Below are 26,096 nucleotides of genomic sequence, written 5' to 3'. Positions count from 1 at the left end.
TTGATAGTGGATCATTGATGCTTATACATCTGGTAAGTAAGAGTGGGTGTCCGGTGGTGAGGGGGAGTGGGAGCTATGCAGTAATGGGACTGTGATGACAACAAAAATAGTCAAAAAGAGAAGAGCTAATTTGAGAGAATGGAGAATAATGTCATGTGCTTCTGGAGAGTGAAGAGTGGTCCAATATTGTTTGGGGAGATTTGTCAATACTTATTAAAAGCTTTGAAAACATGCATCTTTTTGACCAGTGGTTCTATGTCTAGAGAAGCCATTATGCATGTGTCCAGCAACTGAACTGCAAGAGTATTTCTTTGTATTTTAACATGAGAGCAAAAACATTAAATCATATGAAATGTTATTCAGTAATTTAAAAGAGTGACATAGGGGTATATTTATTGCTGTGGGAAAATGTTCATGATAGGAAGCTAAGTGGATAAAAACAGATCACAGGCCATGAAACTACTTACAGTATGAGACTATTAAAAAAGCACTTATATGAAACACGGTCAAGGGTGGGGAAAGGAAGAAAACATATCAGCTTTAAAAGTGGCTGTCTCTGGGCAGTGTGATGAAGATGATTTTCAATTTTGCCTTTATGCTTATTTTCTTGCCACAATTTCCTAAAATGTGCAAAATTATTTTTGTAATAAAATTCATTATTTTGATTTAAAAATTGAGCAGGTTATCCAGACAATTTGTCAAATGGAAGGAACTAGGTTGAGAAGAGAGATCAAGGCACAAAACTATCAGGATGGGAAAGTAGGAGACAGGCAAGAAGCTCAGAAGCAGGGAGGGCAAGGAGAAAGTCTAGAGAATAGAGCGTCTGGTGGTGTCTCACAGGAACTCTACAGCCTAGAGGCTTAGTCAGGAGGGAGTGGTCAAGGTACAGAATCTTGGCCCTGACCCAGCCTACTTCCTGCAGGCAGCTTGTGAGTCTTCAGATGCCTGGTGGCCTGGAATCCACCATATCCTTGCCTTGATCTGTTGTCATTGTCCTGTTTGTCAGACTGAATGAAAATCCCCCAAGTATGGAGCTCTGTTCACCAGAGGAAACCTCAAGCCATTGTCAGCCTCAGCTGGGTGCAGCCATAATGAGACAGGGAAGGGTTCCTTGAGGGTCACATGTAATAGCCTCAAGCCAAAAGGGTGCATAAATGAGCCATCCAAATGGGCAGGACCTGGAGAAGCACTGGGCCAGAAAGAATGTCTTACTATTCTTCCTGTATTGCTGAGTATTGCAATACATGTGTTGCTGAGTATCAAATTACCATATATATCAGGGCTTAAACACACACACACACACACACACACACACACACACACACACACACGTATATTAGCTTACAATTTCTGTGGGTCAGGAGTCTGGGCAAAGCTCTGCTGGGTTTTCTGCTTCAGGGTCTCCCGGGACGTGCAGTCAAGGTGTTGGCTTGGGCTGTGGTCTCATCTGCAGGCTCAACAAGAGAAGAATCCGCTGCCAAGCTCACATGGTTGTTGGCAACATTTGATTTCTCCGGGCTTTTGGACTGAGCATTTTCATCCCTAGTGGGCTGTTGGCCAGAGGCGGCCCTTCGGCCTGCCTGACATGGCCCCTTACTTCATCAAGCATGCAAATGTAGAAGGGCAAGAAAGAGAGTATGTTAGCAATGTGGATGTCACCATCAAATGTGATCTAACCATGGGCATGACATCTCATCACTTTAGTCTCCTATTACAGGTTAGAAGAAAGTCACAGTTTGCACTCACACTCAAGGATATTCATGGGTACCCAGTGCATGGGCACAGATCCAGGAGGTGAGGATCATCTTAGAGTCAGCTCACGGAAAGGGCAACCTGGAGAACAAGCTGAAACCAGAGGAGACAAGACTAAGGAACAGGATGGGGTCCCTTGGGGATAGGATGTCCAGAACCATCTCAGTTATAGCCCTGAAAGAACATCCTGGGAAACCCCTCTGTCCCAGGGAAACCAGAATGGTTGGTCTTCCTACCTAGTGGGGCACAGATGATGTTAGGCAGTGTCACACTATCCAATGTAGAAAGTCTCTGTTTCATGGACAAAGTCTTCCCTTGGCACTGAGGTGTCTTATCACTTCTTTCAGACCATCAACCAGCCTTTTATTAAAGAGAACCCTGGCTTCAGACCCAAGCCTTCTGTAGGCCATAGTATCTCCCTATAACTTAAGGTTGTTTCAGTTTTGTCCTATTTACTTATTTGGTTACCTTCTATTTATGGCAAATGACGCTGGGTTCTTCATTTATAATAGTGTTATAAAATTTTCATCTCAAATAAGTGCACCTAACAAAAAAGTAAGTCAGTTTAAAGGATAGCAGGAAAATAATAATATTTGTGGCTGATGACCACAAATCCAGAAGGCCTGTACCACCTGCCACTCCTGCCCATTAGCACCAGTGTGACCACACGTTATGCCACTTTTTCCTTCATTCATTCACACTGGCCACACTAGCCTCCTTGCCTTTTCTCCAGCACAGCAGACACACTCCCCACCTTGGGGCTTTTGCACCTGCTGTTCCCTTTGCCTGGAACACTCTTTCTCTAGTTGTCTGCGCGAGTCATCCCTTCAGGCCCTTCCTCACGTGTCACCTTCTCATGATGCCTTTCCTGGCCATCTTCCATGGCATCATCAGTCCCACTCTGGACATTCCCAATTATCCTTCTCTATTTCATATACTTTTTTCAACAGCATTTATTACCATCCAAACACTATAAGCATTTTGTTGTTGTTGTCACTTATTTCTCTTCTTATTCTATGTTTCTCCCCATTAGAAGTTGTTGTCGCTTATTTCTCTTCTTTATTCTATGTTTCTCCCCATTAGAATAGCAGTTTCATGAGGACAGAATTCATTGTCTGCTTGAGTATTGTTTCCTGCACTCCCCAGGACCTAGAACAGTGCCTAGCTCAAAGGAAGTGCTCAGTAAATACTTACTCTCCAAGGGCTCTATGATGTGTGTGTGAGTCAGCCTGGCTCACAGGTACAAGGCTGGGAAGACGGCTGTCATTACATTACTCTTCTCCCACACATTTCTCCCATGGTCCAGGACCTGCGCTCGAATTCCTCCTTCCTGTCTGCCCCTTTTCTCCCCACATCAGAAACAAAGACACCTGCCACGAAAATCAACATTTAGATGTGGGTTGGAGAAGTTCTGGCTAAGTCTGGGGTTACTTGGTATCCAACAAAACATATTGAAGAGATGCAGGAGAATGTCAAAGAGTCACTGGCAGGAAACAGAGTCAGATAAGTATGTCCGTGGGATGCTTCTGGTGTCAAAAAAAAAAATTGAAATCAAAAAGCCCAAAGCAAAATGTATTAAACAATAATGAGATGTATATGCTAACAATTACACCAACCCACTAAGTAGGGCAGCTCCAAGGTTGGTTAATTCAGTGGCTCAATGACATCATTAAGGATCTGGGTTCTTTTACCTTTTCTGCCATCTACTACTTCAGCTTTGTCCTAATTTAGCTTCCCTCTTGGTTGCAGTAAGAATATGTCCAGCCATGGAAAAAGTAGTGTTTGTCTCTAGTGTCCAATTTTCAAGAGTGAGGACACATTTCCAAGTAGCTGCTTGCCCCCCAAATGTCACTCACTTCGCAATGGTCAGAACTGGGTCCTATGCATACACCAAACAAGAGAATGTGGGGCTTGTCATGGAGGGTGAATTACCCAAATTAAAACAGAGGAAGGGGTAGGAAGGGTAGGCCACCTATCATGTAGGTTTCGAATGACCTCATGAAGGAATGAATGGAGCGGAGAACTGAAGTATCAGGCATCCGGGTCACCTGCTTCCTATTCCCATGGCTTGATTTGCTCTGTACATTTCCAAAGACTTCTTTTTCACTCTCCTGCTTCTCTGGACAATCTGGCTCTCTTCACTCACATGGTCCACAGCCCAGACAAGTCTCCATTAGCCTCAACGTCATCTCTCCTCCCAGTTAAAATGCAAACACCCGGTAGTGAATGCGTCAGCTTGGGAAGGTGAACTGCTGTAACAAACATACTTGAAATCTCAGTGACCTCAGACAACAAATTTTATCTCTTGCTTACGTCACAGCCCAATTTGGGCCAAGGTGTAGGTGCACATGTGCATGTGTGCTCGCACAGGTGTGCTGGTCGAAGGTGACCCAAGATGAACAGCAGCATCTTGATCCCAGGGCTGCTACAGGTGAAGCCTTGCTTCAGGGCAGCCCAAACTGGATCTGCAATAGAGCCCGACTTTGCTCCCTCTGTCTTCCTGCTGCCAATGATCTCCTTCCCTTTCTCTTGCTTCTGCTTCTGCCTCTTGTTCTCATGTCTGTTACTGTGTCTCTCTCTCTCTTTTCTGGGCTTGGAGGTCCCCTTCGACCCTTTTTTTCTTCTTTTCTCTGTCTCTTGTCCAAAGTGGTGGTTTATTGGGGCAGAAACCACACCCAGTTCTCTCTCTTTTTCTAAACCATAATGCCCCTGACCAAATAGTATCTGAAGATGCTCTTCCTGAAGAAGCAAAACAGGTGTGTTCCTATCCCCTTTGCTCCCTGCCACTAGAGCACATCAGGCACTTCCCCAGAGGAAGAACAGAGACCAAAAGTCAGGAAGGAAGCAGCAGAAAGCAACAGACTGAGCCATGCAGTGGCAACCAGTCCTGGCTTTGTCCCAGCTCTGGCTAGCCCTCCAGATGACCCCGGACTGCCATCCTAAGGCTTTTGGGTGTCCCTTGGCCTGCTACCTAACGATGCAGAGCTCTTTGCAGTTTTTAAAGTACAGGTGCACTCAGAATCACCACAAGGGGGATGCTATGGCAAGGGAGCTCTGTCCATTCTACTGGCCCAAGGAGAGTATAGCCTGTATCCAAGGTCACTCAAGAAGGTGGTGGTAGAGGCACCTAATGGCTTCTGCTATAAGGAAGGCCTCACCAGCTTCTACCTCAGGGGCGGCCCTTAGTTAAAGTGCTGCTGAGAATTTGCTGAAATATACCAGTCACCACTATGATGATGATGATGATGATGATGATAGTTAATATAGTAAGCACCTACTCTGTGCTATGCAATGTGCTAAGTGTTTTATATGCAATATCTCACTTAATTCACCTCGTTTACTCCTAGTCCTTTCAGGTAGATACTTATATTATCCCCATTTCATAGGTAAGAAAACTGAGATACACAGAAATTTAGTAATTTGCCTAAGAGAGAAAACCACACAACTAGTAAATAAATGTCAGTGCTATTGAGATGAATAGGTGAGTGGTCGGATGGAGGGCTGGCTGGCTGGAAGAATAAATTAATGGTTAGGCAGTTGATTAGGGACTTGGAGTTAATAAAGGATTTTAATATCTTTGTCCCCATCAGCTCAGCCAAATATTAGCCACCTAAAGGCAGGGAGTAAGCCAAGGAAATCCAAGCGTCCTCTCTCAAGCTACCAGTCTACATGGACAAGTTCATAAACAGCTGCATCCATGCTCAGTCAAGGATAAATTCATACCAAGCAGGATGCAGAGAGGCAGATACACACGTGCACAAGAACAGTCTTACATTGATATGCAAATATAACTAACATAACCCAGTTATACACATACACCAGGACCTGCAAAGACCAGGATGCATGTTGCATTTAAAGCCAGACTGGAAAAAAAAAAGCCAGACTGGACTCACTTCCCATAGGAACACACACTTTGCAAGGACATATTTAGAGACAAGGTCATTCACAGACAAGGGCACAGATATACAGAAATGCCCATCTATTCAGAGACATGCATATATAAACATAGATGTTCTACATGTGTGCGTGTACAACACACACACACACACACACACACACTCATCCTGTAGGTAGAACACATCACAGACAGGATCAGTCTCTCTCGACAAAGCCTCAAATAGGGCCCTGTCACCTTTCCACAGGGCATTCCTTCTCAGCCTCCCCGCCCCTTCCCATTTTAAAAACCATCAGTGGTCTCTTGGTTCAAATTAGGACTTATGTGAAGAGAAGGAGGAAGGCAACTCTGAATTCACTCTAATCTGTTTCTTCCAGAGAAATCCCAAGGATCATTTTAACATGCAAATGTGAGGGCAGTGACTTTATTTACTCTATCTATCTATCTATCTATCTATCTATCTATCTATCTATCTATCTATCATCTATCTATCTCCATATCCCCAGGGCCAAGAACAGTGCTGGACACATATAGGGGCCATTTTCAGCTTAAATGTCACCTCCCCAGGGAAGCCTTCCTAGATTCTCTCAGCCTGGATTAGATCCTCCCTACCCTCTCATACACTGCAGGTGTAGACAAGCACATATATGCACTAAAAAGCACATAAATATATATCCTTTATGACACTCATCATACTTGTAATTAAAATTATTACAATAAAACTATCATATGATATTATAATTAAATAATTATTGGCATAATCATCTGTGTATGTTGTCAGACTGTGAACTCCATGAATTCGGGGACCATGTCTGTTTTATTCATCTCTGTGCGCTTAGGACTGAGTACAGGGACTAGACTAGATGAGCACTCCAAATTACTCAATGAATGTGTCTATTAAATACCCACTATCTGCCAGGCACTGTATTTACATCCCATCTTCACCATGCCTTGGCAAAGTGAATATGAATTATACTCATTTTTTTGTTGGGAATCCTGAGGGCACTTGCCCAAGGTCACACAGCTAAACTAAGGATAGGCACTCAAACTCAAGGCAGGCAGTTCTTCTTCGACTGTACTCTACTGAGCTGTCTGGCCCTTGGCATCCTCCATCTCCCTGGGCTCTGAAGCCCACACCTCTGAGTTTGTTCCTGACCCCCCACTGTTCCCTATTCCGGACTCATCACTTCCCCCACCCACCATCTCAAGCATCCCCCACCATCAAACCTGTTCTTAGAACATATTATTCACATGCAGGTACAAGTAGTGGACGACTCAGATTTCTCATGGGAAAATTATATAGTTACAAGGGATCAAAGATTTAAGCTTACAGGCCCAAATCCTACTAGGGGAATTTTAGGCATGAGCTAACCAAGAAAGGAGAAATCACACCAGGAGTCCACTGCCTATATTGCTGGCCAGAGGCCAAGTCTGTTTCCGTTGGCTGCCTTTCCTCCTCTACACTGCCAGCTTTGTCTGCATTCACCCCAGGGACCCCCTGCCTCTCTTGCCAGGTGAGCAGGCAACCTGGAGCACAGCAGGAAGAGTACTGGCCCAGGTCAGGAGGCTTCTGTCATGGCAACAGCTCTGCTCCAATGTGCTATGCAGCTTTAGGCAGTCCCTTGCACTTTTGGGGCCTCAGTTTCCCTCTGTCCCAGAGGAGGAGGGTGTTGGATGACCTTTCAGATTCCTCCCAGCTCTGGACGTCTGCCTCTGACAGATGGGGCTGTCCGGTTCTGAGTAGTAGGAGCTCACACTTGCAGAGCACGTACTGTGTTCGGGCACTGTTCTAAGAACTCCACATTTATAACTCACTCCATGATGACACTCACACTGGGAGGCATTGTCCCCATTTTACAACTGAAGAAACAGCCCCAGAAGAAGTTAATTTGCTTGCTCAAGGTCACTCTTCCATTGTGGCATAAAATATTATTCCCAAACTTAGTGGTATAAAACAGCCACTGTTTATTCTGTGGGCCGGAATTTGGGAAGAGCTCAACTGAGCAGTTCCTGCTTGTGTGTCTCTCATGCACCTGCCATCAGATGTCAGTTGAGGCTGCATCCAAGTTAGACACCTAAGATCACTCAGTCGCATGTCTGGTAGTTGATGCTGGCTGTTGTCTGGGGACTCTGCTAGGCCTACTGTGGCCTTTCCAGCAAGTGAGGTTCTGGGTAGTCCGGGTCCTTGTGTGGAGGCTGGCATCCCCCCGGAGTACGTAAGCTAAGTGAACCAGGAAGAAGCCACAGGAAACTTCCTGAAGTTATGCATGTCACTTTTTCTGCATTATTTTGGTGAAAAGCCAGGCACTAAGGCTGACCCAGACTTAAGGGAAGGTAACATAGACCCTACTTTTCAATGGGAGAACAGTCAAAGAATGTACACACATGCTTTAAAACCACCATAGGAACTCAGATAATTAGTGGAAAAGCTAGAATCTGAACCTCCAAGCAGAGGTTGCATGCTTAACCGGCACATATGTCTACTTTCAACATTTAGGCCTGGTTCCTGGGAGTCTCACTGCTGGTCAATCAGACATTCCTCATGAGTCCCTGAGACTCCTTCCCCAGCTCCAGAACAGTCTTTCCTTGGCCTCCTTGGTGTCCTGTCTCTTGTTTAGACCTCTGAGTGCTGCTCTCCCTCTGGCCTGTCTTCCTTCTGCGAGGTCTTAGGAGGCCAGTAGAGCAGGGGACAGAGCACTGGAATTCCCCCTTCGCTGTGACCTTGAGTGCATCACTTTCCCTCTGAAAGCCTCCGTTCTTCATCTGTCAGTTTGGTGGGGAGGTAGTCATAAAGTTGCCACTTTACAAAGGGTGGTGAGGGAAGACTTTACCAAGAAAGTGATGTTTGAGCATGGGTCTGTGAGAGTGAGCCACACAGCTCTCTGGAAGGAAAAGTGTTTCATCCAGAGGAAAGAGCAAGCTCAGCACAGTGGGCCTGGAGCTGAGTGAGCCAGGGATGTGGTAAGAGGCAGCAGAGAGGGAGGAGGGCCAAAGGAGTTAAGACTGCATCCGACTTGGACTTTTACCTTCAAGTGAAATGAGACTATGGGGTGGTTTTTGGCAGAGGAGCAGTAGCCTCTGACTTCCGTTTTTGACATCCTGATACTGCCCTTGAAGACAGAGGAGGCTATGAACAAGAACTCGAGAGCCGTTTCTAGGAGCTAAGAGCAACTCTCCAGCTAAAGGCCAGCAAGGAAATAGGGGCCTCGTCCCACAGCCACAAGAAACCGTATACTACTAACAACCCAAATGAGCTTAGAAGCAGATTCTTTTCCAGAGGCTCCAGACAAGAGCCTCATCTGGCTGATATGCTGTGAGGCCTCAAGCGAAGAACCCTGTCAAAGCTGCTTAGATTTCTCACCTATATGACTCTACGTTAATCTATGGATGTTGGCAAGCCTCTTAGTTTGTTATGCAGCAACAGAAAACTAATGCACACATTATCTTACTTAATCCTCACAGCTATCCAAAATAGAGGGTCTCTCTATTGTACAGAGGAGGGAACAAGTCAGGGAGGTGAAGGGTTTTACCCTAGGCCACACAGAAGGACAGTGCCACAGCTGGGAATGAAACTCTGGGCTCTTGCCATCTCCCCAGGCCGCTTTGCAAAGAGTGTGTGAGAGCAGCTGGCAGAGGTTAGACATCTGGGGCTTGGCTGGATGGGAACCTCAGGCCCTGGGTTAGGGAATGGAGTTTGGGTTTCTGACCATGATTGTGTTCATCCTGGGGACTCTGAGTGTCTGAACCCATGCACGTGTGAGTCTGAAGACTATGGGTCCCTGGAGGCATATCTGGGGCTTTGTCAGTGCAAGTGTGTGATCCTGGAGTGTGTTAATTGTCTGTGTGCGTGTGTGTGTGTATGTGTGAGGGTGTCTGGGCAGTGTATCCATCACTCCCAATGCCCAGGGAGTGATGAGGCTCTATGTGTCTGGGTGTGAGCATGTGTGTTCCACTGAAGTGTGTTTGAATGACTCTCTGGGTCTGTGTCTGAAGGTAACCGTGCATGAATCGGCCAGGGTTTGCTAGCATTTGTGTGTATGTGTGAATCAGTGCTCTGGGAGTCAATGGTGGGGGGCAACTGAGTGTCTCTGCGCAGGTCTGAGAGAGTGCGTCATCAGAGTGCATGAGTGTCTCGGTGTGTGAATTTTAAGATGACTGTGAGTAGTGTGGGTGCATGGGAGTGTGTGTGCCTGTCTGAACTTCTCAGTGGGTTTGTGTGGGATCTGAGGGGCTCCCTGTGTGGCCAAGGTGGGGAGGAGGGTCCCTGCTTTTCACTCTCAGAGTGTCTGCAGGTCTCTATGTGAGTCAGTGTGTGTCCGTGGGTGTATCTACCTCTGGGTGGCCTGTGTGAGTCCGAGGGTGTCCACAGGTGTATCTACCTGTGTGGGTCTTTGGAGACTGTCAGAGGGTGTCTGTGGATTGATACAGCAAATGTCTCTAGGAGTGAGCGAGTTTGTGGGTGCATCTCTGCGGGTGTGTGTATGTGTGTGTGTGAGTCTGAGGACGTCTGTGTGCCCCTCGCAGAGTGAACGCACTCGCGTGGGAGCCTGTTTGAGCTCCTCTGCGGCTTCATGCGTGAATCTGAGGGTCTCCGTGTGGGAGGCTGAGTGCCGCGCGCAGGTCGCTCTGAGAGCGGGTCTCTTCTGAGCCTGACCGTGTCGCCGGGTGAGGCCTGTCTCGGTCGGTGGCTGGACGCCCGCATCCGGGGCGAGCCTGGGGGCTGGGTGCGGGGTTGGGGCAGAGCGGGGCGGGGGTGGAGGCCCGGGGCCCGGGGTCCCGGGTCCCAAGCCCGCTCGGCCCGCTCCTCCCGCGGGGCGCGCACACCTGCTGGACTGGGGGCGGCCAGGAGGGGCCCCACCCGCGCCCTCGCGGCTCCCACGCCCCCGCGCGCGGCGCCCCCTCCTCCGGGCGGCGCCGATTGGCTGCGGCGGCTGCTCCGAGCCCGCCCCGCGCGGCCGGCTGGGGGCGCCGCGGGCCAGAGCGCTGCGCCGCCACCTCCGCCGCCGCCGCCGCCGCCGCCGCCGCCGCCGCCGCCGCCGCCGCCGGGAGCACCGCGCGCCTCGGGCTCCGCGCGCCGCCCGCCCCGGCCCGCCCGCCGCCCGCCGGCCCCGCCGCGCCCGCAGCCCCGCCGCGGAGCCCCGGCCTAGCCCGGGCCGCCGCCACCACGCCGCGCGCCGTACTCCGCGTCAAGAATGGGGCGGCCAAGCTGCCCAAGCCGCCCGCCGCCGCCGCCGCCGCCGCGGCCGAGGCTCCGGGCGCCGGCGCGGGCATGGAGCGCTCGCAGAGCCGCCTCAGCCTGTCCGCCTCCTTCGAGGCGCTCGCCATCTACTTCCCCTGCATGAACTCCTTCGACGACGAGGACGCGGGTGAGCGCGCGGCCCGGGCCCGACCCGGGAGGGGCGGGGGTCCCGGGGGCCAGGGCAAGAGGCCCCCCGACCCGGTGCGCCCCGAGAGGGGGCCGCCCTCCTGCCTGTCGCCAGCGCCGCCCGGGGACGCCCCCGCCGCGGGGCCCCAGGCTCTGGGGCTTGCGGTGCCTTCGCCTCCGGCCGCCCCCGGGGACCCCAGCTCCTCCGCATTCACCCCGTGCCCGCAGGTGGGCCCCTGGGGTCGTCCGGACCAGCTCTCCTCACTCACCTGAGCCTCTGGGTGCCCCTGTCCTGTCCTAGGTCCGACCCGCCACCCTCTCCGAGTCTTGGTCGCGCGCACACCTCGAGCCCCGGGGCTTTGGCCGCCTCGCCCCTGGGGCTCCGACGCGCCCCCTGCCTCTCCATCTTTGTCTTGCCTGCATCCGGAGGCTCCCAGCCCAAGACCCCCGCCCTGCGCCCAAGGCCTGGAGCGTCCCCATCCGGCTTCCCTCCCCTTCCCCCAGAGGCCGGGGGTCCGGACCCCTCGTTCCTGTCAGACTGGGGCGGCCCGCGGGGGCCCTGGCCGGGTGCGGCCTTTCCTCCCTTCCCCTCCCAGCTGGTCCCGGAGGGAGGCGTTGGGCGGCGCCAGCTCCTCACCTGCGCGCACCCCCCCCCCCGACCCCGGAATGTGCCCGGATCCTGGGTGCTCCTGTCCCTGGAGCAGCCCTTCCGGGTGGGCTGAACCCGGCCACCGGCCAGCGGCCGAACCTCGCGCTCCCGGGCCTGCGCGCAGCCTCCCTCCGCCGGAGCCCGAGGGGCGGGGAAATGTCGGGAAACGGGCTCTTTGGGGCCCTGGGACCAGGCAGAGGGCACATGAGGGCTCCAGATATGTTTCTTCGGGGAGCAAGCGAATCACCAACAGGTGGGGTAGCTAGAGGGCTTGGGTGAGAGTTCCCCAAAGAGTGCCAGATTGGGAGTCAGAATCAGGTTCCAGTCTTGCGCCTCTACTTATTAGCTGTGACCTTGGGGAAGTCACGTCACCCCTAGCCTCGAATCCTCATCTGTAAAATGGGATGATAGTGTCTCAGAGCATGCAGTTTAAAGTGTTTTTCTGAAAATCTGATGTAACAGAAGCTGAACATCTGAGAGTATTGGAGTTCAGTGGGAGGACAAAAAAGGAGAGGGGTGTATGTGATGGGGAGGGGCAAAATGGGTTCATGGACACTTTTGAGAGCCTGATGAAAACCTGGACTCTCTCTGCAAAAAATACACATATGAATCGTCCTCAAAATTTTGTCTGTAGTTTTAGGGAGTTTATGGGTCCTGCTGAAGACTCCCTGCCTTCAGGGACCCTCATCTGGTCTCCAAGTTATCTGGTGAGACATGGGATGGAGCAGTGGGTAATAGGTGCTCACGTCTTCCTGCTGGAGCAGGAGGCAGGTGGGGGAAAGGTTCTCCAGAAGAATTTGTTGGCCAAGTGAATGTATGGGGGTACGTGAGGCAGACTCCTGGCAGACCTAGAGCTAGGGGTGGGGTAAAGATGGTAAAGATACTGCAGAGCCATTTTACAGAATCACCATTTTATGAAAAAAGTAACTGAGGCTCGGAGCATCAGGAGCTTCCCCCTCGGTGTAGCTGAGGGAGGTCATTACTCTGGACAAAGCAAGGTGAGAATGATAGAGAAGCTGTCTAACACAGTGGCCTCCACTGGAGGAAATCAGGTTAGCATGAGGACTAGGAGAGCTAGCCCCACGAGCATAGGTGAGCTAACTCTTCCACCCTTTGCCTAATGGTCAGGGACTCTCCTGAAGTTCAACAGGCCACTTAGGTCTCAAGAGGCAGGTGAAGCAGGAGCATGGGTTTGTAGGAGCAGGAACAGTGGCAGGGACAGTTAGGTTTTTTCTCCCAAGTGGTGCTCCATGTCGTGGGTCAGATGCCTTGGTTATCATTGCTGGTTGCAAGCAACTTGTTCTGATTTCACTTAAGTCAGAATAGGGAACTTCAGGTAATATTAGAGATTTTTTTTTTTAATGATCCACCTGATGTTTTTTTCCAGCAAGTTTCTTCAAATTCTTGTTTTGTACTTGGAAGAGACCCAGAAATCATCCTGTCTGACCCTTTTTTGCCCTCAAGTGGGTGAGTGTGTGTGTGTGTGTGTGTGTGTGTAACCCAAGGTCACCCAGTGAGGCAGGCACAGAGCTGAGACTACAATCAGGTTTCCGGTTCTCTTTCCAGTAAACTACTAGCCTTCTGTCTGAAAGAATTTTTTAAAAAGCCAAATCTCACTGTATAGAAAATGGTTCCCAGGTGAGGGGTCCCTAGGGAATGGCTGACAGCCAGGAGTTTGGTATGGGCATCTCGTGTTCATGGTCTGCTCATCTTAAGGGATGCTTTGAGGTTGGGAGGGGGAGGGAGACAGTGAAATTTCATTTCCGGGAGACTAATGAGTGTCTGGTAAGAATCGGAAGTAGGAAACGTTGTCTTGGCGCTTAATTTCTCTTGTTCTTCTCAAAGTCATTAATTTTCTCCTAAAAAAAGCCTTTTGGATTTATTCTTTTAGAACAGCACCGTGCTGAACTAATTTCTAAAAGCAGCTGGACTAATCTGTCACATACTGGACAGAGACTGCTTCAGTAGGAGGGCTACTAGAACTGGCTTTGCTCCACTTTACACTTCCCTGATCCCTCCCCTGGCCCATTGATGCCATGCAGTCTTATGGCTCAGAGATGTGTCCCTGATGGCTTCTGGCTCAACTAGGTGCCCCCTCTTTGATGCTGCTTCCAAATTTTGTGCAATGCATCTTGTCCATCGCCCAGGTCGAGCCAGATCCATCTGCAGGATTTACCTGCCCCTTCAGCTGGTTTCCTGAAAAACTGTGTGCGGAGAGGGCTATTTCATTAATCTTAACTGGGCCAGAATACTTTTCTGCATTGGGCTTGGGAGCCTTGGGCATTTTGTGGGCATAGGAAGCTGCTCCTTTCCCCCACCCTGTTCTAGCCACCCTGAGGCTCAGGGTACTGGTCATTGTAAATTCCTAGTATCCCTCCCAAGGAGCATCTTCCTCTGTGTACACACTGAACTCATGTCTTATGCTGCTTTTGTCCCTTTTCCAAAGATGCTGGGGCTTTAGAGAGACCCGGACTTGGGGGCATTATTGTGTAGGCATCTTCATTGCTCAGCCTTGGTGACACTGAGTTTGTATTTGGGAAGTTAGATACATGACCTCAGCTTTTTCATCCGGATGAGGAAGAAAATAATAGCATGGACCACATAGGGTCCACATTTTAAAAATGATAACCTCCAGTAGGCATCCTCCTATGTACTTTAAATATATTATTTTAATTCTTTCCTCATAGCAACCCTATAAAAAATGAACATTTTAACATCCCCATTTCCAGATAAGAACTCTGAGGCACAGAGAGTCCCTAACCGTAAGAGACATCAGCCGGCCCTGGGGCCAGCAACTTCCTCCGTGCTGGTTCTCCCCCTTCTCCAGGCCAGGGAGTGGGATGCTACAGTATCTGGCACCAGGTAGTCTCACCATACCTCAAAATGACGACCTCCCCCCATGCCCCAGTTCGCACTAGGACTACATTAAAAAAGAATCTGTTGGAGATCTCAAAAATGTTACGCCCCCTTTCTGTGGGATTCTCAAAATGTTAGCTTTTATACTTTCTATAAGCTAATTTTATTACATTGTTGTGGCTATTAAGGCCGAGTTGGGCCCTCTTTCTTGGCAGTGGTTTAAAGATGGGGATTTGGGGGACTTGTGTGTGGAACAAGAGGGTGGGAGCAGTCCAACTCCTTGTTTCCCCGTTCTTCCTTAACAGTTATTTTTCATCACATCTGTAGTCCTAGCTCTGCCGCGACACACTGGGGCATGGCTGGGGAGCAAGGGTGTCGTCACTTTCCAATTGATGCCAAAAGGGGGTCGCTGCCATCAGGGTCTGGAATTGAGGATGGTGTCCCTGAGACTGATCTAGTGGTTTCAGCATCCAGTTCTCCCTGGCCTGGGAGAAGGGCGGAGAACCTGGAGCAGCCAGCTCTGATTTGCCCATAGGATGCTTCGATCCAGCACAGGAGGAAGTTGCCATGGCAACACCGGGCCGGCTACCGGTCCCTCTCTTAGCGGTTAGGGCCACGTCTCTGGGCTGCAGAGCTCTCCACTGCACCACCCTCTTCCGCTCAGGCCAAATCTGGTGGGTGGGGCGGTGCGGTGGATGGATCCCCCCTCTCCAGCTAGTACCAAAGCCCACTCCCTCTGTTTTTGGACAGAGGGAAATGGAGGGGGTTGTCTGAGTTTCTTCTCCTGGATTGTGGGGTGGAGATGCCTATATCTTGGCAGACAGATCCCAGCAGGGGGAATTAGAGCTCTAATTCTTGCCCGTAGCCGAGGCACCTGGAATGCCAGCCCTGGCCCTCCCTCCCCACCCCCAATTTACTCCATTTGGCAAGAGTTTTCTTTCCCAGACCAAGTGCTAACTTTTGTCCTTGAAATTTGACCTGAGCTTTTTCAGAGACACAAAATGTCCTGCTGTTTTAGTCCTTCCAGCACTAAGGGGGTGGGTGGGAACGAGTATTTCAGCCCCAGAGCGGGGCTGGGGCTGAGTGCATAAGGGGGAATGGTGAGGAAGATGCCTTCGAATATCCTTTGGGATCAGGTCCACTTGAAGTGTGAGGCAGAGGTTTTGAAGCCTCCATTCCCACCCTCTTTTCTAGGGCAGGCCACTTCCTGTCTCTCCCCCCCCCCCCCCCCCCCCCCCGCAACTTACTGTCAAGTGCTCTCATCTCCTTTAGCTTTGGAAGTTGGGCAGAACTCTTCTAAATTGGGATAACCGAAGCATGGTAAAGGATTGAGCCAGTGTCCCATGGTTCGTGTCGTGGGGCTGGATGAAAGTATGGACCGAAACTACTTAATTTTAATACAATTATCCTGAAAGAAGCATCTCAGAAAAATCGAGTACATGGCAATGCACCCCTTCTTCCACTACCCAGATCACTGCCCTACAGCTCTGCTTCGATGCCTCTAGAGCTCTCTCCTTAAATCACTCTCCTTCAGCCCCCACCCCCCACCTCCCTTCCCTGTCCCCAAGCAGCCAGACTCCTGGCTCTGGCTTCCTTGGGTTTGCAGTTGCAGGCCTGTCTGGTTCTGTTTGGTGGGAAGTGGGAAGGAGGGCTCCAGGCACATCGGCTTCCTTTGAGCGCGGTGCTCTGCCTCCCTCCCCACCCACCTGGGCCCCAGCGGAGCCGGTTCTCCTGGCAGGCTGAGTGAGGGCGGGGCGGAGGTGTGCGGGAGAGCTGAAGTGTGAGCGCGCCTCCGTGTCAGCTGACCTGCCCTCCGGGGCTCTGGGCTTTTACTTTGCCTCCTCTAACGTCTTTTCATTTCGGCCTTAACAACCATTAACAACCATCGTTTCAACATTTCTTTTAAGAATTGTTGGAAAGGTGCCAGTTTTGGAGAATATGTTCACAAGGGTGCACACACACGTCCTGCACTGTAATCTATGGCCCCACCCTCTCCAGGGCTACTCACAATCCCACTATCTTACTCTCAGTTCCCCTCACCTCCAGTCACCTGGAGCAACCACATTGCAATCCCCTCTCTCCCCCCCTGTTTATCCTATGTGGTGAGGATTGGACGCCACTGTGGCTCTGGGGCCTCAGACGAGTCCTTTAACCTTCCTGGGCCTCAGTCTCCTTTTCTGGAAAAAAGGGTTAATTATCCTTGTCTGAGCATCTCTCAAGATGGTAAAAATAAAATGATTGAAAGTCTTGCTTGGCTGTGTTCTGCGCTTTCCACGATCTTACTGAATCCTATAGCAACCAGAAGGGGTAGCTCCTGTTGCAGACATACCCATTTTGCCGATGAGGAAAAGCCAGGCAGCTTGGAGTAGTTTAATGACTTTCTTGGGTTGCACGGTGGTGATTCAGACTGAGGTGTGTTTGACTCCAGAGGCTACCCTCTGCCTCTTTGCATGACATGAGATTCCAGGTGGGAGAAGGGACCTATGTGCCCTGGGGACTGTTCTTGTGCTAACAAAACAGCAAGTGCCAGAGGCTGGGACGTGGGGTCCCATCCAGATTCACTTGTGGCCCTCCAGGGTCCGCCAGTCCACTCCAGTCGACCCCAGCCTGCTAGATTGCCTTCCTGGCCATCATTTCCTGGATGATCCCCATCATGGGGCTGCCTGGCCTCCTTGAAGAATCCAGTTGTCTGCCCTGGCCCTGGGGGCCGAGCCATCACCTGCCTCTCCAGACCGATGTAGGCCAGTGCTGGATTATATTTAACGCTGTGCTATTTCCACTTGACAGCTCCAGAGCGCCATCCCCCCTCCCCTTTTCTCCTTCCTCCCTCCTCCCTTTCTGATTCACTCGGAAACTGACGTGGCTGATGTCAGCGCCTTATTCTTAGCCCCCGTAATTGTAACTGCATTTAGCAGTGCGCACTTCATTAACAGTTTCTGTGATGGGGGAGTGAGATGACTGCGTGCCTGGGCAGGGACACCGGTGGGGGTGAGGAGGGGGCAGCTGCTGCGGGGACCCTTGCCGGCTGCCTCTTCTGGACGGACCCACTGGGCCAGTTCCAGGCCTGGCTTCCCAAGACTGCCAGTCTGTGAAGGACCCGTGGAGAGCATCTTGTCCATTCCCCTTGTTAGGCGGGGAGGAGAACTGAGGCTTAGAGAGACAGCGGTTTGCCAAGGTCACGTGTTAAGGATCTAGGGCTCTGGCCTCTGAGTCCAGGTTTTCTTCTTTGGTATTTACTTATTCAACTAATATTTAATTAGCTGCTCAGTGCCACACAGTATTCTAGGTGCTCAGAATATATTGGGGAACAAGGCAGACTCTGTCTCATGGGATTATGTTCTGTGATGGGGAAGGCAGATAATAAACAGGGAAGCAATTAAAAAAATAAGTAATTTCAGATTGTGTCAAGTGAAATGAAAATAAAACTGATGGGATAGCAGATAACAAGTAAGGTACTCAGGGAAGGCTCACTGAGGAGGTGACATTGGGGTTGAGGCCTAAATGACCAAGAGTCAGCCGAGGGAATATGAGAAGGTAGTGTGATCCAGGCAGAGGCAACTGCTGGTGCAAAGGCCCTGAGGTCAGTGTGAGTTTTGGTGTTTATGGAACAGAAAGCAGACCAGTGTGGTTAGAGAGAATGGATGAAGGGAGATAAGCTCAGAGACGTAAGTTGGGGACAGATCGCTCAACCTTGCAGACAATGAGGAGTATCAGGTGGGGGAAGGCAAGTTCTAAAGTGGGAAAAGTAAAGGCCTCCCCAGCTGTGTAAAGTCAGAGAGAGGCCGAGAACTCATACCTCCTGAATCCCTGTCTTTTTTGTTCCTTAGACATAGTTGGCTGTGCCTTTATTTTATTTTATTTTTTATTTTTGGCTGTGCCTTTAAATGCATCTTGTGGCTTCCTGTCATATTGTAGTCTGGGCAGGGCTCTTTCTGCACCCCTCCCCACCACCTCTACTTCTTGAATCTTGCCTGACCCAGCTTTATAGCTCCTCAGGCTGACGTAGCTGTAAAAGACCTCAGGGAGCTTCTGTTGTGGGACAGTAAGAACATGGCTTTGGAACCCAACAGACCTGAATTCTCATCCTGCTTCTGCCACTTCTAAGTTGTGTGACTTTGGGCTAGTGGCTTCAACCCTCTGGGGCTCGATTTCCGCATCTGTATAACCGGGGAAGCATTCTTCAAAGGGTTATTATGAAGAATACATGACGTGATGCACATAACGCACCTATTCCAGAGCAGGGCACGTGGCATGGTTTCCTTGGTTACAGGGATGAATGAGATCGTGTGTTCCATGCTGAGCATATAGTAGATGCTCAGTTAGGGGGTAGTTGCTGCAATTGTGGTTGTCCCATCAGCTTCAGTGGGTCAGAATCACCTAAGGGTCTTGTTAAAACACAGATTGCTGGATTGCCACCCTGGTGTGTCTCATTCAGTTTGGAGTAGACGCTGAGCATCTTCTTTCTAATAAGTTCCCAGGTGATGCTGATCCCAGTGCTGCTGGTCCAGGGACCCTACCTTGAGAACCATTGGGTTAGAGAAGAAAGCTAGAGAGAACTGAAGTGGTTTTCTGAACTTAGGATGTCTCCTGGCTACCTGCGTCTTAGCTGCTGGGACATTGGGTACCAAAATCAGGAGCTGGGAATAGTCATCAGGCATTCTTGTCACCAGGACATGGTGTTATATCAAATGAGCCTCAGATGCTGCCCTGCTTTGTACCGGGTTTAATGTCTGGGACCCCATAAATCCTTTTGGAAGTCATCTATATAAATGATAAATTAGTCGACATGAATAACACATCAGGCCTTAATATCCTTTTGTGGGGTAACAGACTCAGTTCTGGGGATTCTGAGAGGTTCAAGTCTAGCACCTTTACCAGAGGGAACAGGACACAGTCCCTTTCCTGAATTGGAGAAAGGCAGGCAGGGCTATGTCTTAAAACCAGGAGGTTCATTTGAGGACAAGCCTCTGCTGGGAAGAAGTAAATCAAAAGAATCATCGATGTAAAGGGGCAAAATGCTGGGAAATGCTACCAAGGGAATTTACTGAGTCAGTTAATTTAGATGTTTCTAAGAAAAGGGTCACTGATAATTTTCTAGAGAAGGTTGAGATCTAACTCAGGTTGCAGGTGTGTGGGGGGGGCAACCTTGTGTTAAGATTTCCCCCCACCCCAGTCCCATGAAACTCTAAGTCTGACGATAAAGGCATTTACAAATAGTTTCTAGGTGGGACTTGTCCTAAACTCATGGGATACACTTTCTAAGAGGGTGGCTCAGGGTCATAAAAGAGCACAGGCTTTGGGTTTAAGTCTTTGCCCTATACCTGCTGAGTCTCTCTCTCTCTCTCTCTCTCTTTTTTAAGATTTTATCTATTTATTTATTTGACAGAGAGTACAAGCAGGGGGAGGAGGAGAAGCAGGCTCCCCCCTGAGCAGGGAGCCTGATGCCACCAGACTTGATCCCAGGACCCTGAGATCATGACCTGAGCTGAAGGCAGATGCTTAACCCACTGAGCCACCCAGGTGCCTCCCAGCTGAGTCTCTTGACTATAATATGTAATTGTTCTGCTCATCCTCATCCTTTGCAAGATGGAGTGAATAACTGCCACCTTGTGAGAATTAGAGATAATGTGTTTACTACCCGTGGGGCATCCAGGAAATGAAAGCTGCTGCCGTTCCTGCATCCCAGGTGCAGGATGGGCAGATGGTGGGAGCACACACCTGGGGTTGGGACTCATGCCTCTGGTCTGGATGGCTGGTGTTCACTGTGTGCCTAGTGGAGCCCAAGAAGCTGTATGAGGGGCCAGAAGGGGTCTCCTTTCAGCTGTTGAATTTCAGTGTCTTCTCTGGCCGCTTCCCTTTGTCTTTTGGGCCTCAGAATTCCCATGTGCAGAGAGGGTGTCTGGTGGGCTTGTTTATTACATACAACAAGAGTCTCCCAGAAAACAGGACACTTATCCAGGCCCCCCATCTCCTCCTTTGGATTCCTCCCCCACTCAGCTATAGCCCCTCTGTGGTCATTTTTGTCTCCAGGGTGTCCCCCTCCTGCCATGGTTTCTCTCTGGCTATTGGCTGATTGGTCATTGAATACTTTTGAAAAGACTGCTATTTGGAGTAGGTAATAAATGCAGTTGTATAACATTTTAAAAGCATGAAAAGTATCTAGTGAAAAGCATCCCAGGCACCTCTGTCTTCTGACTCCCATGCCCTCCCTGGGACAAACACTGTTTCCAGTTCTTTCTGCTGTTACTGATGATATGTTATAGTAAACAGGCCAGACTGCACCAGTGGACGCTCAAGGAAGCACCAACCTCCCTCCTACCTCAGCCACCCAGGCCTATTCCCAACACCACCAATTTTATTGTCTTTTAGGCCCGCGGCTTTTTCTTTATTTTCCAGTCACCAAATTCTTATTAGGCACTTCTGGTGGTGGTTAGCTCTGTGCCAGCCACTGTGCAGGTTTGAGAGTAGTCAGATTAGATTAGGCAGTAAGCTTGGTGATGGTTATGATACAGACTCTGCAGTCAGATGGCCTGGGTTTGAATACTGGCTTTGCTGCTTATTGGCTGTGTGTCCTTGAGCCAGTTAGTAACTTCTCTGATCCTCAGTTTTCATGACTCTAAAGTGGGTGAATAATAGCCCCTCCCTGCCCTGAAGGTATCATGAGGATTAAGTGAGTAAATATTTGTAAAGTGCTTTGTAGAGAGCCCACACACAGTAAAAGTGTATCAAGAGTGTTAGGTATTGCTGTCTCAGAGCCTCCAAGCTGGGAAAGCTCTTGGGAGCGGATGGCATTGCAGAGTTGACTAGCTTCCTGTACTCCTGTGTAAGTCATTGGCTATGGGTGGTCCCAAAGGTCAGAACAAAACTTTGGGGGCAAGGGAGCTGCCATCAGCTAAGAGAAATTCTCCAAAGAAGGGGCAGCTGTGAGCCAGGACCTGCAGCTACTCATAGCAGCTATGGAATGGGTATTGCTTGGTAAAGGGAATCTGGCTGGCCTGGGAACTTCTGGCTGAGCAGTGTCTACCCCTAATTGTGGTCACCCTCTCCACAGTCCCACAAGGTGTGTGTGATCATTGCAGTAGGTGGGCTGGAGGAATCAAGTATCTGGATGGATCCTTGACTTGGCCACAGTCACACAGCTAGGGAACTAACTGTAGCACAGGGCTTCAAATCCAGTTCTGACTCCAACACTTGTGGTCTTTCCCAACATTCTCTATTCTCTACTGTATTTCATTTTTTTTTGTGAATATGTTTGTATAGTTTATTCTGCTTAGTGGGCTTCTAAGTATGCTTTTGAAGGTTGTCTGTCTTGATGTTCAAGCCCTTTGTGTTTGACAGAACATTTTTGACTGTTTGATCTCACCCAATCCTCATGGAAAATTGGCTGTTTCCAGACAGGTGGGCAAGGGCCCTAACAGGCTGCCAGAGGGAACAGGTGAAGGGGTAGCTGATTTGTTGTGGAATGAACCCTGGATTTGTCATAAGAAAACTGGATTTGAGACCCCATATCTCCCAGTTTGCCAGTTGAGTGACCATGGGCAGTCATTCTCCTCTTGAGCCTTGCTTTTCTCTTTGGACAAACAAGTCCATGGCTGTAAGCCACAGGTAACCCTGCAGGTATTCTAATAATACTGTAAAGACTTGGGATGGCTTTGACTGGGTGGGGTGGGGAGTTCAGAACCAGAGATGACCTCTGCAGTGTGTGTATGGGGAATCATCTAAAGTAGGGCCTGTCAAATGGACACAGTGACACTTACCCTGCTGACCAGGTTTGGGTTCCCCCAGAAGCAGGTCCTGAAACAAGGCTTTGAGTAAAGTATTTGGGTGGGCCACCTGAAATTGCCATTTTTAGGAGTCAGAACAGTCACATAGCAATTGTACATGGTTTGTGTGGTTCATGAAGTGGATGGATTAAACTGCAGGAGAGGCATGAGAGAAAGTGAGTTGAGAGAATGGAGTGAGGGAACAGTATGTTGTCAGCCAAGTTACCCCTGACCGAGGGCAAGTGGAGTTGAGTCTTGCTGGGGCCTTCTGAGTAAATGGCCAGACAGTGGATATTTTAATCTTTGTGGACCTTAGGGTCTCACCACTACTCAGTTATGCATTTGGAGCTTGAAAGCAGCCACAGAGGATATGTAAATGGATGGGTGAGGCTGTGTTCTAATAAAACTTTATTTACAACAATAAGCTGTGAGCCACTTTAACTCTTGGGCGGTAGTTAGCAGAACCCTAGAGTAGAACATGCACCTTGATTATCCCACCTAGGAGTGAGGGAGCTGGGGTATTTATACTCCAGTTCCTGTTGGTTGTTGGTTGAGGGCCATCAGGGCTGGGCTAGGGAGTATTTGTCACAGTATTTCTAGCCTGCTACCAGGAGGCAGCTCTCAGGCCAGGAATTATAGTTGCTGGCATCAGGAGGTCAGACTAGTGGTCACTGACAGGAGTAAAGATGGAAGGATACAGGACAGGGGACCACCAGCATCACTCATGCCAACTCAGGGGCATGGCTTTTGGAGAGTGTACTAGAAAGAAGGTGGCAGGATGAACAGGAAATCACATTTTCGGGTAGAGCTACATTATTTAATTTCATATTTCTAGATTTTCCAGCCATTTGTTACTTTTAGGCAAAAATTGGCTCCTCTAGTCTTGGCAGTTTTGTTTGCATTGTCTACCTTCCTGCCTCTGCTTCAGCAGTTCCCTTTTCTGGGATGCCCTCCCCCTCCTCTAAGGCTCTAATGCCACTGCCTCCAGGAAGCATACGTCTTTTCTCTCACACGGAGTTGATCACTCCTCCTCGGCAATCACTGGCACTTCACTCTTCCCTCTCACCAGTATTTGAAAGTGTGGCTTCTTTCTTGTTCCCACTGCCACACTGAGAACCCCTCCAGATTAAGGACTGTGTGATTCCCTGTCTGCATCCCACCTGGGAAGCATTGATTTGGGAAAGGTGGAGCTGAATCCCAAACCCCTCCTTCCCTCCTATGCTCCCTACCCACTCCACTTCTTTTCTTCCACTAGTAGTTGCATAGGGCCAGGCCCTGTCCTAGGTGGTGATAACCTAAGAAATCCCCGGTCTTTGCTGGTCTCGTGGAGTTTACAGTCTGATGCTGGGATGGGTTAGGCTTTAGATTACCAAAAGGAACAATTAGTAATTTGATCACTACTGTGATAAGTGCCATACAAGAGAAGAGGGTGTCAGGAAAGACTGTAGCTGGGAGAACCGACCTGTCCTGGTTGGGAGGAGAAAGGGTGGAGATGGCTAAGCTGAGACCTAAGGGATGAGTAGATGAGTTGGCCAAGTAGGGGAGGTGGGGAGTGAGATAGGATGCCATATGCTGAGAGGACGGACTTGGGAGTCAGTTGTGGGAGTGGGGGGTTAAATCCTGGAGTTTCTCAATCTGTATGGCTGTCTCCTCTTTTCTCTTGTATCCCTGTTAACACATGTACATAAAGGGAGATATTAACTGTAATTGCTTCTACGTGACAGATTTATGGGTAGTGTTTGCTTTCTAGTTAGTGCTTTTTTTTTTTTTTTGTATTTCCTGAATTTTCTATGATGGATGTGTCATAGTGAAAATTGAGGGCTTCAGAGTCTGAAGACCACACTCTCACTGGTAGTTGTGTGAACTTGACAGTGTAATTTAATCACGTGCTGCTTCTCCTCCTCTCTGTAAAATGGGGACAGTATAGTGATGATTAACACATGGTGCCCATCACGTTTGGACATTTCACCTACATTAATTTATTTGAGCCTCACAACCACTCTGTGAGGTAGATACTATCACTATGCCTGTTTTATAGATGAGGAAACAGGCACAGAGAGATGGAGTGTATTGCCCAAGATCACACTGCTGGTAGTCAGAGGCAGGATTCAAACCTAGCTGTGTGCCAAAGTCTGAGCTTAACCACTTGACTCTGCCACCTACTTCACAGGACAGGAATGAAAATTAATGAGAGGATGCTTGTCAAGCTGTTAGCATAATGCTTGATACATAGTTAGTGCTCTGTAAATATTAGCTCATGTTATTATTGGCAGCTGTGCAAAGGCCCTGTGGTAGGAAAGGCACATGGTGTTTTGAAAGCTCAGGAAGGGAGCATGTAGTTGGCAAAGTATCAGGACTGGATCGTACTAGGTCTTTTAGGTCAAGAATCCTGGACTTGAGCTTATGGACAGTTGAGCTCCTGCTGGGTTTTTAACAGGGAAGCCGCAGACTCAAATTGCAGTTTGAAAAGACTTCTCTGGCTGCAAGTGGGAAGAATAGAGCCAAGAGGCACAAGGATGGCTCCTTTTGGTTATAACAACTCTCCCCAAATGGATCTGACCATTCCAGCGTTGAATCCTCAGACTGGCAATGATGATCTTCTGGTGTCTGGGCTGGCTGCGTGGGCTAGTGCGCAAGACACAAAAAAGTCAGGAGTGTGTCACCAGGCTGGTCTGGTGATGCTGGGAGGCTGGGAAGTGCTGGTTTGAAGGAAGAAACAAATTACTCTCCTGGCGACTGAGGCTGGGCCAATTCCTGCCGTGTTACATTATTAAATTTGTAATCTTCATTCTGATACTTCCCAGCAGTGAATAAGAACCAAATTTAAAATGCGGGCTTTACATTTCTGGAATGAAGCTCTTTGTCAAGAACTCTTGAAACCTATAATTTCTCTCCAGAAGTGAATGTCTGTGTCTTTAAAAAAAAAAAAAAGAAAGAAGGAAAATGAAAAAAATAAAGGAAAACCACTGTTTCAGGTAAAGGTTGGACTTAAAGGGTTGTCTGAAACCCCAGCCCCCAACCAGGGATTGGGAATTAGGATCTGTATGTCTCCAGGCCCAGAAAGGGGTCACAGTGGGACTGGGCCTACAGATACCTAGGGCTGCCCCAGAAATTTAAACCCCTAAATCTGGGCCTTGCCAGGGAAGAAAGGTGAGAGAAGCCTCAGGTTCACCTCACCCCCAAGTAGTCTGCAAATTTGTTGACTTTTGAAAGGGATTGGTAAAAATCAGGCCACAGTCCTCGAAAGAATGGAACATCAATCTATGGCAAGGTTTCTCATACCTGTGTAGTGAGTGGCAGACCTGGCTGCTGGTAGAGCTGTGGGCCTGTGGCCTGCTTACACCTGGCCAGAAGGGCCCTGACTGGGGGCCTGCAGCATTACTGGGCAGTTCTCTGGCCCTTCTCACTGGGTGAGGAATCTGTGGATGAAGGGATATACTCACCTGGACCCCTCTCTCTAGGCCATGTTCTATGTATGTGGGATCCTAGAATTTCCTTCCTTCCTTCCTTCCTTCCTTCCTTCCTTCCTTCCTTCCTTCCTTCCTTCCTTCCTTCCTTCCTTCCTTCCTTTCTTTCTTTCTTCTTTCTTTCATTTATTCATGAGAGACACAGAGAGAGAGGCAGAGACATAGGAAGAGGGAGAAGCAGACTCCCTGCAGGGAGCCTGATGTGGGACTTGATCCCAAAACCCCAGATCATGCTCTGAGCAAAAGGCAGACAGTCAACCACTGAGCCACCCCGGTGCCCTGACCCTTCCCCAGGTCCATCCGTCTGAGTATAGACTCTGCCCCTTGCTGGTGTCCCCGTAAGTGGTCC

General features: G+C 49.5%; 1 protein-coding gene and 1 long non-coding RNA gene across 5 annotated transcripts in view; one reads left to right on the top strand and one right to left on the bottom strand.

Annotated features, from left to right (window-relative positions):
• The window catches only part of LOC140618510 (uncharacterized), a 42,995-nt gene extending 31,565 nt beyond the window's left edge, over positions 1 to 11,430 (bottom strand). The window contains exon 1 of one of the 2 annotated variants that reach the window (XR_012018630.1): positions 11,282 to 11,430. This is a non-coding gene — a long non-coding RNA (uncharacterized lncRNA). The remainder of the gene's footprint in view (positions 1 to 11,281) is intronic. The other variant, XR_012018629.1, reaches the window with a different exon arrangement.
• RIMS4 (regulating synaptic membrane exocytosis 4) overlaps positions 1 to 26,096 on the top strand; it is an 88,194-nt gene that overhangs the window by 14,833 nt on the left and 47,265 nt on the right. The window contains exon 1 of one of the 3 annotated variants that reach the window (XM_072801170.1): positions 10,852 to 11,013. The exons of 1 other annotated variant lie outside the window; for it this stretch is intronic. In XM_072801170.1, coding sequence (XP_072657271.1) covers positions 10,917 to 11,013 — 97 coding nt within the window. In that variant the 5' untranslated portion in view covers positions 10,852 to 10,916. Of the gene's footprint in view, positions 1 to 10,851; positions 11,014 to 26,096 lie in introns of those variants that run through there. One more of the 3 variants, XM_072801171.1, reaches the window with a different exon arrangement.

This window comes from Canis lupus, chromosome 26, assembly GCF_048164855.1.
Source record: "Canis lupus baileyi chromosome 26, mCanLup2.hap1, whole genome shotgun sequence".
NCBI classification, from domain to species: Eukaryota; Metazoa; Chordata; class Mammalia; order Carnivora; family Canidae; genus Canis; species Canis lupus.
Note: the sequence above shows the minus strand (reverse complement) of the source record. Positions and strands in the feature narration are given on the sequence as shown.